Source organism: Salvelinus alpinus, chromosome 10 (assembly GCF_045679555.1).
Source record: "Salvelinus alpinus chromosome 10, SLU_Salpinus.1, whole genome shotgun sequence".
Classification (NCBI taxonomy): Eukaryota; Metazoa; Chordata; class Actinopteri; order Salmoniformes; family Salmonidae; genus Salvelinus; species Salvelinus alpinus.
In genome coordinates, this window is record NC_092095.1 from 59,599,182 (window position 1) to 59,613,264 (window position 14,083).

Here is a 14,083-nt window from a genome sequence, read left to right on the forward strand (position 1 = left end):
AAACCTACTGTTGCCCCTAGTGGCCGGTTTCCATGTCATCTCCTGACGTCCTCAGATATGGATGGACGTCGAATACTGACTTTTATCAAGGGTGACCTGGCTGGGTAAATCACCCTCACCAGAACAAGGTTGAGGCTTGACGAAACTGTGGCCATAGAAGTCGATAGAACTTTTCTAGTTTAGTGGTAGGTAGTTAACGTTAACCCGCAGAGCAGTTTTACGTTATCTTTACTTGACTGAATGGTGGCTTACAGGAGGAGAGTATGAAACTGTCAGAAAGCACATCATAATGGGGCTACATTAGGTGACAGTTGAATACTCTTCACATCCAGGAAACAGTGTTGCACTCGTTTGTGGCCACATCCTCCCTCTCTTTCTCTCTGTCTTCCCCTCCTTTTCTTTCAATCTCACTCTCTCTACTTCCCTGCTATCTAGCTCTTTCACTTGCTCCCTCTCCTTTTCCCCTCTCTCTCTTCCTCTCTTTTGCTCTCCCGCTCTTTCTTTATTTTCCTGTCACAACATGAGGAAATGGGACAGTGATATGAAAAGATGGCATGTAAATTGTGCGAGGCTTCAGGTGCCCAAACCGTCACACAAACAAACACACACACAGGGGGAATTGTGTGTCCTCCTGGAAAGAGATTTGCATGGGTAGGCTTTGTGTGGGTGACTCACCTTTCTCTCTTTCTAAATACACACATGCTCACTCCTTTCTCTCTCTCTCTCTCTTGCAAAAACCACAGACAAACACAGGCACATACACTCTCTCTCCCTCGCTCTCTTTAACCTCTCTCGCTCTCTCCCTCCCTCTCTCTCTCTCTCCCTCTGTCTCTCTCTAAACTGTAGCCACAGCCACTTCCCCAGTGCTAACAGTTGGTCAGGCAGAGGGCAGGTGGGGTGGCTGAGTAAAGCCACAATACCAGATTAAACTAAAACAAAACAACGCCACAAAAAGAGAGTCGCTCACTCTGAGGATCACGTGACCGTCCTCGCCCAATGGGCTTGAGCCCTGGCTCTTTTTTCCTCGAGGGGAACAGTTGAAGCCGCCGCTGGGGTTTGGAGAGACCGACCGTGGTCCAACCACTCGACCACAAACCAGAGCTGTGACCAGACAGGAGACGGCTACAATCCAATCACCGCCGGAGAGAGGTGAGAGGAGGGAGAGAGAAAGAGCTAGAAACAGGTAAAGAAAGACAGTGAAAGAGAGAGAAGAGTAAGGAGTATAAGTGAGAAAGAGAAAGAGAGGAGGGAGAGTAAAGAGTGTGAGAGAGAGAGAGAGAGAGAGAGAGAGAGAGAGAGAGAGAGAGAGAGAGAGAGAGAGAGAGAGAGAGAGAGAGAGAGAGAGAGAGAGAGAGAGAGAGATTGGCTAGGTTGGATTACAGCGTGTGACTCAGCCAGAGGTTAGTGATCCTCTGAAACCACAGGGAGGGACTACCTCACCACCTCTCATCCCAGGATCAGGCCACCTCTGGAGGGTAAGAGCCCTTAAACCGCAGCCTCCTCCACCCAGCGGACACCAGCCCTGGTCCTAGAGAACTACAGAGTGTATGTAATGCTTCTGTTCCAGTTCAGCACTAACACATCTGATTCAGCTGATCAACTAATCATCAAGACCTTGGATGGTTGAATCAGCTGTGTTATTGCTGGGCTGGAACAAATGTAGCTCTCTCTCAAGGAGTTGGTGCACACCACCACCATAACCCCTCAGGGATCCAGGGCTTTGGGGTCCCTGAGCTCTGTTCTTTACCCAGGGAGAGAGCACCTTCCCTGCATCGCCAACCTAGGGTGACCTGGGGGTCAGGAATGGGGAGTGTTTTGTGTTTTTGAGTTTGTTGTGCATTCATAAAGCAGTTGTCATCTCTACATAACAGTTACACAGTTCCATCAAGACTTGGTCGCTAGTGTTGTGATGTTGTCTGTATTAATGTTGTCTGTATTGATGTTGATCTGTATTGATGTTGATCTGTATTGATGTTGATCTGTATTGATGTTGTCTGTATTGATGTTGATCTGTATTGATGTTGATCTGTATTGATGTTGATCTGTATTAATGTTGTCTGTATTGATGTTGATCTGTATTGATGTTGATCTGTATTGATGTTGATCTGTATTGATGTTGATCTGTATTGATGTTGATCTGTATTGATGTTGATCTGTGGGTGGGAGAACTTTAACTGACTGTCTCTGACCCTGTGGCCTGTGTGTGTTTGCATGTCAGGAATCAGTTTTGAAATCACCCCCCCCATCCAAATAAAGAAGAGGAAGGAGGAACGGACGAGAACATCGGAGCACTGGACATAGCAGAGAACCGTGTGTTCCAGAAGTGCGGTAGCGTTGCTAGGACTTTTACCGGGAGCGTTGCCATGGCATCAAACAGCATCTTTGAATCCATGTCATCCTACCAGCCATGCTTCATCAGGGGTGAGTGCAGACGTACAGTAGATGTGTGTATGGGTATTGTAGTTCTGGTTGATATATATTTATTTTTTTACCACCTTTTTTTCTCCCCAATTTCGTGGTATCCAATTGGTAGTAGTTACAGTCTTGTCTCATCGCTGCAACTCCCGTACGGACTCGGGAGAGGCGAAGGTCGAGAGCCATGCATCCTCCGAAACACAACCCAACCTAACCGCACTACGTCTTGACACAATGCACATCCAACCCGGAAGCCAGCCGCACCAATGTGTCGGAGGAAACACCGTACACCTGGCGACCTGGTCAGCATACACTGCGCCCGGCCCGCCACAGGAGTCGCTAGTGCGCGATGAGACAAGGACATCCCTGCCGGCGAAACCCTCCCTACTGGTTGCTATTTTACTGTAGTTTTTACATCTTGTGGCTGGATCTGAAAACCACAGATCTGAGGGTTAGTATGTTGTTTTATCTGGTGAGCCTAGACTATGAGCTATAATACAACACACCCGTCAGACTATTGGAACGTCTCTACCACACAGCACTCTCTACTGTTCCAGCTGATCTCTGGGTAAGCTTGATGGGCACCAACTCTTCACCACAAAGAACCACATGAACCACTCCTGTACCACGGTTTGTGGTGTCGACTGTGTGTATCAGGGTTGGGGGGCTTTGTAATTGCTTTGAGTCAAAAAATATTGAGAAGTGAGGAGAAGAGGGAGGATGGGAAGAGAGAGGGAGGAGAGAGGAGGGAGGAGAAGAGAGAGGATGGGAAGAGAGAGGGAGGAGAGAGGAGAGAAGATGCATTCCTGCCTGCTGTGTAAGTCAACACTCATCATCTCCAGACACTGCAGCTGTCCCACGTTGTGTGTGTGTGTGTGTGTGTGTGTGTGTGTGTGTGTGTGTGTGTGTGTGTGTGTGTGTGTGTGTGTGTGTGTGTGTGTGTGTGTGTGTGTGTGTGTGTGTGTGTGTGTGTGTGTGTGTGTGTGTGTGTGTGTGTGTGTGTGTGTGTGTGTGTGTGTGTGTGTGTGTGTGTGTGTGTGTGTGTGTGTGCGCATGTTCAGCTTTTTGGGCAAAAACTGATTTTAGAAACTTGCAGTTGTGACTTTCTTTTTTCCGTTATCCTCGTTCCTGTTTGGAGCTCACCTCACCTCGGCTCACTTCTGTTTTCTCCTCAGAGCAGTTAGTGAACGAGAGCATATGTCCTATATCTACCTCCTCTACGGAAATTAGAAACAGTAGAGACAGTGGGTGACAAAGAACCAGGTGAGAGAAAAGGAGCTCTTGCCTTATGGCCCAAAACATCTCTGTTAGCTGAGGAAAAGTTAGCTCTGACATCAACATGGAGTCAAGTCAGGTAACTCAGTGAGCAGCCACTTTGTTGTAGTCTATTTCTGAGAAAGAGCTCGAGATGGGATCCTGAGTTTCCTGCCGCCTTTGTGTGTGTGTGTGTGTGTGTGTGTGTGTGTGTGTGTGTGTGTGTGTGTGTGTGTGTGTGTGTGTGTGTGTGTGTGTGTGTGTGTGTGTGTGTGTGTGTGTGTGTGTGTGTGTGTGTGTGTGTGTGTGTGTGTGTGTGTGTGTGTGTGTGTGTGCTAAGCTTCTCTCTGTAGAAGTTGTCAGTTAGCACAGGAAGTGTATCTGCAGGACCCGATGCAGGTTCACACACAGGAACATGCCTAAGTGTGTGTGATAACTTTCTCAGACAGAGATGTGAAAAGACGATGAAAAATCCAGTGGTTCCCATCAGTGTGTTGTGTTGTGGTGTGGTATTTGTTTTTACTTGTGTGTTTCTTTCTCTGTCTTTCTCTGTGTGTTTCTTTCGCTGTCTTTCTCTGTGTGTGTGTGTGTGTGTGTGTGTGTGTGTGTGTGTGTGTGTGTGTGTGTGTGTGTGTGTGTGTGTGTGTGTGTGTGTGTGCGTGCGTGCGTGCGTGCGTGCGTGCGTGCGTGCGTGCGTGCGTGCGTGCGTGCGTGCGTGCGTGCGTATACCCACATGAAAAAAATACTACCGGTTATGGAAAATTTGCTCTTTTAGTATTTCTCCAGTAGGTTTCCTGAAGGAGAAAGCTTCCACTTCTATGTCAAAGATAATAAACAAAAACACCATAGTAAATACTACATTATACTACAAACTGCATAAACACTACATTAATTAATATAGTATGCACTACAGTTTTCTTTTAATACAGTATTTAAACTATAGTTAACTGTAAATACTACAGTATACTACAGTAAATACTACAGTAAAGTCTGCAAAAACACTACAGTGAATACTATAGTATTTATACCATAGTATACTATAGTATTTGTTTGTGTGTGCATGTGTGTGTGCGTGTGAGTGTGTGTAATCACTGTGGGGTCAGTTAGTCTTCAGTTAGGGTCTAATCTCTCTCTTGTCTCAGTCTCACACCACCAAGGTTTCGTCCTGAAAGATAAAACGAGTTCTATGGAGACGGAGAGATAAACTTCTCTCTCCAGACTTCACTAAAAGTCACAACTTCTCCGTTCCCTTCTCACACAAACACCAAAACCTGGTACTCGATGTTCTTAACATCGCTTCTCATTTCAGCCTGACCTTTGACCTTCATCTCTCTCTCTCCTCCTCTTCTCCTCTCCATTCATTCTCACACCATAACTCAACTTGTTTTTCAGTTTTTATGTCACCCAACTTGGGACAAAATTTACGTTCTGTCTACTTCCACTTGCCTCGCCTCCTCTCCATCCATTCCGCCTCTCCATCCTCCCTCCTTTCCCACTTCATGCACCATATTTCTCTATGTGGTCTGGATCAAACTCGTCGTTTTGAAGGTTGTTTTGCAGCTTTTCTGTCACCCAACGAGGGGCGATTTACGCCTCGCAACCCCTTGACCCTGGCTTCTCTCTGGGTCTCTCGGCCCGCGACCTGCCTGCCAGGCCCTGATACACACATACACTCACTCATACTCTCTCACACACCTCGGCGAGGGGTCTGTCCAGGCCTGATTGTGGTTATCAGGGGCCTCCAGGACCAGCAGGAGGAAACAGAGCGAGAGGAGAGCTGGGGCCTGCTACATACTGATTCACGCATACAGGGGATGCTCTCACACACACGCACACGCACACAGTGCAGCACAGTACATTTCATGCTCTGTCTCAAGAGCGTGACACACCCAAGAATACACACACACCCATACATCTCTCTGTTGTGGCAGGTGTGTGTATGGTGGCACATGGAGAGAGGGGTGACAGAGAGGATATGGGTGATGGAGAGAGGCAGGCCAGATATGCTGGGTTCTAAGAGAGATGTGTTTGAGGGGGAGATGAGGGGTGTAGGGGGGTGGATGGCATTGAACCTTGTCCCTTGAAATGGGCAAACAGAGCCCCCCTTCCTTCTCGTGCTTATTTACTCATTATGTGTTTTAGCATGCGTGTGTGAAATCGTACGTGTGAGGCCATGTACTTTGCATGTGTGTGTTTGTGTGTCTCTATTGAGTGTCCTGTCCCATGGCCCCCAATGGGTCTCTGTGTTTCTAATAGAGTACCTCAACATAACTAGTCCCTGTACAGCCCTGCTGGGTTACCACTTCCACAGGCCTAGAGACCCAGCCATGGCTCTATGTGTTGGGCCAGACCGACCGAGGCAGAGCCCTCTGTTTTTCAATTCGAAAAATCTGCCTGTGGAGTCATGGAAATGGAACCAAATACCCACCAATCAGGAATCGCTACAGTTGTATTGATTCCGATAGATATGCAAACAGCTGCAGTAAAGGTATTGATAGAATGGTTCTCCACAGAGTCCGCCTGAGTCCTACAGTATCTATGGTCTTGGGACTGTGGCTGGAGGCAGGGTTATTGAGCAGTTCTGGACAAACAGACAGACAGAGAGACAGACCGTCCACTATCGAGCGTCAGTGTCCAGGCCAAGGTATTGACCGCTGCCTCTCTCGCTGGACAAGGGTACATTAAGACACCGGAGCAGAGATGAACTTGGTGCCCTTACCTCTGCTGTGCTGTCCGATGGAAGAGACTTAGGGACAGGCACCTGGTCAGATTGGCCTGTGTGTGTGTGTGTGTGCAGAGATGAACGTGGAGCCATTACGAGTAGACGCTATCCGATTGACACATGAAAGGAAGAAATAGAGGGATTGAGTCCAGTGGTGGAAAAAGTACCCAACTGTCATACTTGAGTAAAAGTAAAGATACCTTAATAGAAAATTACTCAAATAAAAGTGAGTTACCCAGTAAAATACTACTTGAGTAAAAGTCTGAAAGTATTTAGTTTAAAATATACTTAAGTATCAAAAGTAAAAGTTAAACCATGTCAAATTCCTTATATTAAGCAAACCAGAAGGCACAATTGTATATTTTTATTTTTATTGACGGATAGCCAGAGGCACACTTCAACACTCAGACATAATTTACAAACAAAGTATTTGTGTCAAGTGAGTCCGCCAGATCAGAGGCAGTAGTGATGACCAGGGATGTGCTCTTGGATAAGTGTGTGAATTGGACCATTTTCCTGTCAAAATGTAACGAGTACTTTTGGGTGTCAGGGAAAATGTATGGAGTAAAAAGTACATTATTTTCTTTAGGAATGTAGTGATGTAAAAGTAAAAGTTGTCAAAAATATAAATAGTAAAGTACAGATACCCCCAAAAACGACTTAAGTAGTACTTTAAAGTATTTTTACTTAAGTACTTTACACAGAAGGATGAGTCTGTGTGAAACAGAGGCATTGAGTCTATATGAAACAGAGGGATTGAGTCTATGTGAAACAGAGGGATTGAGTCTGTGAAACAGAGGGATTGAGTCTATGTGAAACAGAGGGATTGAGTCTATGTGAAACAGAGGAATTGAGTCTATGTGAAACAGAAGGTGTGAGTCTATATGAAACAGAGGTATTGAGTCTGTGAAACAGAGGTATTGAGTCAATGTGAAACAGAGGGTTTGAGTCTATGTGAAACAGAGGGATTGAGTCTATGTGAAACAGAGGGGTTGAGTCTGTGAAACAGAGGTATTGAGTCTATGTGAAACAGAGGGATTGAGTCTATATGAAACAGAGGGGTTGAGTCTATATGAAACAGAGGGGTTGAGTCTGTGAAACAGAGGTATTGAGTCTATGTGAAACAGAGGGATTGAGTCTATGTGAAACAGAGGGATTGAGTCTATGTGAAACAGAGGTATTGAGTCTGTGAAACAGGGGGATTGAGTCTATATAAAACAGAGTGATTGAGTCTATATGAAACAGAGGGATTGAGTCTATGTGAAACAGAGGTATTGAGTCTGTGAAACAGGGGGATTGAGTCTATATAAAACAGAGTGATTGAGTCTATATGAAACAGAGGGATTGAGTCTATGTGAAACAGAGGGATTGAGTCTGTGAAACAGAGGGGTTGAGTCTATATAAAACAGGTATGAGTCTATATAAAACAGAGGGGTTGAGTCTATATGAAACAGAGGGATTGAGTCTATATAAAACAGAGGGGTTGAGTCTATGTGAAACAGAGGAATTGAGTCTATATAAAACAGAGCACTTCTTACTAATGCCTTTGTTATAGAAAGCCAAGCTAAGGCGACAGTGGCAAGGATAAACTCTCTCTGCAGTTGTTGCTGTGAAATATTTGGATGGGAGGTTGGTGCAAGTGTGGTGGGGGGGTTGGGGGATTGTGTGTGGGGGGGGTTGTTCCGTAAGATTGTGAAACCACATAGTGTGTTTGGTGGGGTTGATAAGTAGAGATGCAGTCAGACTTTACCCTCCTCCTCTCTCCCCCTCCTCCTCTCCCTCCCCCTCTCTATCTCCCTCCTTCTCTCCCTCCTCCTCTCTCTTCCTGTTGCCAGAGATTCTGGTGTGAGGGGTGAAAAATAACGGTATCCGTCAGTCTGTCTGTACACTCACATTAACTCTCTCTGTTTTTCTCTCTCTCTCTCTCTCTCACACACACACACACACACACACACACACACACACACACACACACATACACACACACACACACACAAGCACACTAAGGGCTTTATTCAATGCGTATCACGGAAGTTCTGCGTTACAGCGTGATGGAAATTTAAAGGAAATGTTCTGGCGTTAGCAGCGACAGCATTCATGGTAAACGCTGCATATCGTAAATTCCCTTCACATTTCTATTGGGCAGTCTGTAAGGCTTCAGCGATCCAGATTGAATAGAACCCTAACACTCTGTGGTGCTGTGGAAGTAAAGCTGTGGGTAATAGAGCCCTAACACTCTGTGGTGCTGTGGTAGTAAAGCTGTGGGTAATAGAGCCCTAACACTCTGTGGTGCTGTGGTAGTAAAGCTGTGGGTAATAGAGCCCTAACACTCTGTGGTGCTGTGGTAGTAAAGCTGTGGGTAATAGAGCCCTAACACTCTGTGGTGCTGTGGAAGTAAAGCTGTGGGTAATAGAGCCCTAACTCTCTGTGGTGCTGTGGTAGTAAAGCTGTGGGTAATAGAGCCCTAACTCTCTGTGGTGCTGTGGTAGTAAAGCTGTGGGTAATAGAGCCCTAACACTCTGCGGTGCTGTGGTAGTGAAGCTGTGGGTAATAGAGCCCTAACACTCTGTGGTGCTGTGGTAGTAAAGCTGTGGCTAATAGAGCCCTAACACTCTGTGGTGCTGTGGTAGTAAAGCTGTGGCTAATAGAGCCCTAACTCTCTGTGGTGCTGTGGTAGTAAAGCTGTGGCTAATAGAGCCCTAACACTCTGTGGTGCTGTGGTAGTAAAGCTGTGGCTAATAGAGCCCTAACTCTCTGTGGTGCTGTGGTAGTAAAGCTGTGGCTAATAGAGCCCTAACACTCTGTGGTGCTGTGGTAGTAAAGCTGTGGCTAATAGAGCCTTAACTCTCTGTGGTGCTGTGGTAGTAAAGCTGTGGGTAATAGAGCCCTAACACTCTGTGGTGCTGTGGTAGTAAAGCTGTGGGTAATAGAGCCCTAACTCTCTGTGGTGCTGTGGTAGTAAAGCTGTGGGTAATAGAGCCCTAACACTCTGTGGTGCTGTGGTAGTAAAGCTGTGGGTAATAGAGCCCTAACACTCTGTGGTGCTGTGGTAGTAAAGCTGTGGCTAATAGAGCCCTAACTCTCTGTGGTGCTGTGGTAGTAAAGCTGTGGCTAATAGAGCCCTAACACTCTGTGGTGCTGTGGTAGTAAAGCTGTGGGTAATAGAGCCCTAACTCTCTGTGGTGCTGTGGTAGTAAAGCTGTGGCTAATAGAGCCCTAACTCTCTGTGGTGCTGTGGTAGTAAAGCTGTGGCTAATAGAGCCCTAACTCTTTGTGGTGCTGTGGTAGTAAAGCTGTGGGTAAAGCATTTCTGTGTGTATCAGCAGTAGTAGACAGACTGTGGTAACATAGAGAGGTGACTGTGGTAGTAAAGCTGTGGGTAATAGAGCCCTAACTCTCTGTGGTGCTGTGGTAGTAAAGCTGTGGCTAATAGAGCCCTAACTCTCTGTGGTGCTGTGGTAGTAAAGCTGTGGCTAATAGAGCCCTAACTCTCTGTGGTGCTGTGGTAGTAAAGCTGTGGCTAATAGAGCCCTAACTCTCTGTGGTGCTGTGGTAGTAAAGCTGTGGGTAATAGAGCCCTAACACTCTGTGGTGCTGTGGTAGTAAAGCTGTGGCTAATAGAGCCCTAACTCTCTGTGGTGCTGTGGTAGTAAAGCTGTGGCTAATAGAGCCCTAACTCTCTGTGGTGCTGTGGTAGTAAAGCTGTGGCTAATAGAGCCCTAACTCTCTGTGGTGCTGTGGTAGTAAAGCTGTGGGTAATAGAGCCCTAACACTCTGTGGTGCTGTGGTAGTAAAGCTGTGGCTAATAGAGCCCTAACTCTCTGTGGTGCTGTGGTAGTAAAGCTGTGGCTAATAGAGCCCTAACTCTCTGTGGTGCTGTGGTAGTAAAGCTGTGGCTAATAGAGCCCTAACTCTCTGTGGTGATGTGGTAGTAAAGCTGTGGCTAATAGAGCCCTAACTCTCTGTGGTGCTGTGGTAGTAAAGCTGTGGCTAATAGAGCCCTAACTCTCTGTGGTGCTGTGGTAGTAAAGCTGTGGCTAATAGAGCCCTAACTCTCTGTGGTGCTGTGGTAGTAAAGCTGTGGCTAATAGAGCCCTAACTCTCTGTGGTGCTGTGGTAGTAAAGCTGTGGCTAATAGAGCCCTAACTCTCTGTGGTGCTGTGGTAGTAAAGCTGTGGCTAATAGAGCCCTAACTCTCTGTGGTGCTGTGGTAGTAAAGCTGTGGGTAAAGCATTTCTGTGTGTATCAGCAGTAGTAGACAGACTGTGGTAACGTAGAGAGGTGACTGTGGCTAACCAGAATGGCTAACCCATATGCAAAACAGACGGCTCACTCTATCTATCTTTCTATTCTCTCTCACACACTAACATAGTACACACACACACACACACAACAGAGCACTTTCACAGAGCTGTTTCCTGAGATGTCCTTTGATTGACAGGCCTTGGGGATACTTTCATCTAAGGCAACAGTTACATTATTGTGTGTGTGTGTGTGTGTATTACGTCCTTGTCTCCTAACGGCTCCTTACACACAGCTGCTCTGCTTCCTTCCCCTTCACTGTCTCCTCTATCTGTTCACCATTACAGCAAGGACAGCAACACTATTCAATACAGGCACTGGGGCACTCACAGAGAGGGTCGCCCAACAGACGGACATCACTTTGTGTTTGTGTGAGGAACATAATGTACAGCACAGTGAGTCATTGTAACCCATAGTGAGGCATTATGAGAACACACAAAACACTGCTTTACATGGGAAACATTTTCATAACTGCTAATTAAGAGATCTGGCATCTCCCTCTTTTTTATTTTTTATTTTTATTTTTTTATTTCACCTTTATTTAACCAGGTAGGCTAGTTGAGAACAAGTTCTCATTTGCAACTGCGACCTGGCCAAGATAAAGCATAGCAGTGTGAACAGACAACACAGAGTTACACATGGAGTAAACAATAAACAAGTCAATAACATGGTAGAAAAAAAGAGAATCTATATACAATGTGTGCAAAAGGCATGAGGTAGGCAATAAATCGAATACTTACAATTTAGCAGATTAACACTGGAGCGATAAATCATCAGATGATCATGTGCAAGAAGAGATATTGGTACTGGTGTGCAAAAGAGCAGAAAAGTAAATAAATAAAAGCAGTATGGGGGGTGAGGTAGGTAAATTGGGTGGGTAGTTTACAGATGGACTATGTACAGCTGCAGCGATCGGTTAGCTGCTCGGATAGCAGATTTTTAAAGTTGTTGAGGGAGATAAAAGTCTCCAACTTCAGAGATTTTTGCAATTCGTTCCAGTCGCAGGCAGCAGAGAACTGGAAGGAAAGGCGTCCAAATGAGGTTTTAGCTTTAGGGATGATCAGTGAGATACACCTGCTGGAGCGCGTGCTGCGGGTGGGTGTAGCCATCGTGACCAGTGAACTGAGATAAGGCGGCACTTTACCTAGCATAGCCTTGTAGATGACCTGGAGCCAGTGGGTCTGACGACGAACATGTAGCGAGGGCCAGCCGACTAGGGCATACAGGTCGCAGTGGTGGGTCGTATAAGGTGCTTTAGTAACAAAACGAATGGCACTGTGATAAACTGCATCCAGTTTGCTGAGTAGAGTGTTGGAAGCTATTTTGTAGATGACATCGCCGAAGTCGAGGATCGGCAGGATAGTCAGTTTTACTAGGGTAAGTTTGGCGGCGTGAGTGAAGGAGGCTTTGTTGCGGAATAGAAAGCCGATTCTTGATTTGATTTTGGATTGGATATGTTTGATATGAGTCTGGAAGGAGAGTTTGCAGTCTAGCCAGACACCTAGGTACTTATAGATGTCCACATATTCTAGGTCGGAACCGTCCAGGGTGGTGATGCTAGTCGGGCGTGCGGGTGCAGGCAGCGAACGGTTGAAAAGCATGCATTTGGTTTTACTAGCGTTTAAGAGCAGTTGGAGGCCACGGAAGGAGTGTTGTATGGCATTGAAGCTCGTTTGGAGGTTAGATAGCACAGTGTCCAAGGAAGGGCCGGAAGTATATAGAATGGTGTCGTCTGCGTAGAGGTGGATCAGGGAATCGCCCGCAGCAAGAGCAACATCATTGATGTATACAGAGAAAAGAGTCGGCCCGAGAATTGAACCCTGTGGTACCCCCATAGAGACTGCCAGAGGACCGGACAACATGCCCTCCGATTTGACACACTGAACTCTGTCTGCAAAGTAGTTGGTGAACCAGGCAAGGCAGTCATTAGAAAAACCGAGGCTACTGAGTCTGCCGATAAGAATATGGTGATTGACAGAGTCGAAAGCCTTGGCCAGGTCGATGAAGACGGCTGCACAGTAATGTCTTTTATCGATGGCGGTTATGATGTCGTTTAGTACCTTGAGCGTGGCTGAGGTGCATCCGTGACCGGCTCGGAAACCGGATTGCACAGCGGAGAAGGTACGGTGGGATTCGAGATGGTCAGTGATCTGTTTGTTGACTTGGCTTTCGAAGACCTTAGATAGGCAGGGCAGGATGGATATAGGTCTGTAACAGTTTGGGTCCAGGGTGTCTCCCCCTTTGAAGAGGGGGATGACCGCGGCAGCTTTCCAATCCTTGGGGATCTCAGATGATACGAAGGAGAGGTTGAACAGGCTGGTAATAGGGGGTGCGACAATGGCGGCGGACAGTTTCAGAAATAGGGGGTCCAGATTGTCAAGCCCAGCTGATTTGTATGGGTCCAGGTTTTCCAGCTCTTTCAGAACATCTGCTATCTGGATTTGGGTAAAGGAGAAGCTGGGGAGGCTTGGGCGAGTAGCAGCGGGGGGGGCGGGGCTGTTGGCCAAGGTTGGAGTCGCCAGGAAGAAGGCATGGCCAGCCATTGAGAAATGCTTGTTGAAGTCTTCGATTATCACGGATTTATCGGTGGTGACCGTGTTACCTAGCCTCAGTGCAGTGGGCAGCTGGGAGGAGGTGCTCTTGTTCTCCATGGACTTTACAGTATCCCAGAACTTTTTGGAGTTAGAGCTACAGGATGCGAATTTCTGCTTGAAAAAGCTGGCCTTTGCTTTCCTGACTGACTGCGTGTATTGGTTCCTGACTTCCCTGAACAGTTGCATATCGCGGGGGCTCTTCGATGCTATTGCAGTTCGCCACAGGATGTTTTTGTGCTGGTCGAGGGCAGTCAGGTCTGGAGTGAACCAAGGGCTATATCTGTTCTTGGTTCTGCATTTTTTGAACGGAGCATGCTTGTCTAATATGGTGAGGAAGTAACATTTAAAGAATGACCAGGCATCCTCAACTGACGGGATGAGGTCAATATCCTTCCAGGGTACCCGGGCCAGGTCGATTAGAAAGGCCTGCTCGCAGAAGTGTTTTAGGGAGCGTTTGACAGTGATGAGGGGTGGTCGTTTGACCGCAGACCCGTGGCGGATACAGGCAATGAGGCAGTGATCGCTGAGATCTTGATTGAAGACAGCAGAGGTGTATTTGGAGGGCAGGTTGGTCAGGATAATGTCTATTAGGGTGCCCATGTTTACGGATTTAGGGTTGTACCTGGTGGGTTCCTTGATGATTTGTGTGAGATTGAGGGCATCAAGCTTGGATTGTAGGACTGCCGGGGTGTTAAGCATATCCCAGTTTAGGTCACCTAACAGAACAAACTCTGAAGCTAGATGGGGAGCGATCAATTCACAGATGGTGTCCAGGGCACAGCTGGGAGCTGAGGGG

At 46.8% G+C, this 14,083-nt stretch overlaps 1 protein-coding gene across 3 annotated transcripts in view; it reads left to right on the top strand.

Annotated features, from left to right (window-relative positions):
• The first annotated feature begins 869 nt into the window (after positions 1 to 869).
• runx1 (RUNX family transcription factor 1) overlaps positions 870 to 14,083 on the top strand; it is a 46,769-nt gene continuing 33,555 nt past the window's right edge. Inside the window, exons 1-2 of one of the 3 annotated variants that reach the window (XM_071330027.1) lie at positions 870 to 1,475; positions 2,219 to 2,421. In XM_071330027.1, the coding sequence (XP_071186128.1) occupies positions 2,364 to 2,421 (58 nt within the window). In that variant the 5' untranslated portion in view covers positions 870 to 1,475; positions 2,219 to 2,363. The remainder of the gene's footprint in view (positions 1,476 to 2,218; positions 2,422 to 14,083) is intronic. The other 2 variants (XM_071330026.1, XM_071330025.1) reach the window with 2 other exon arrangements.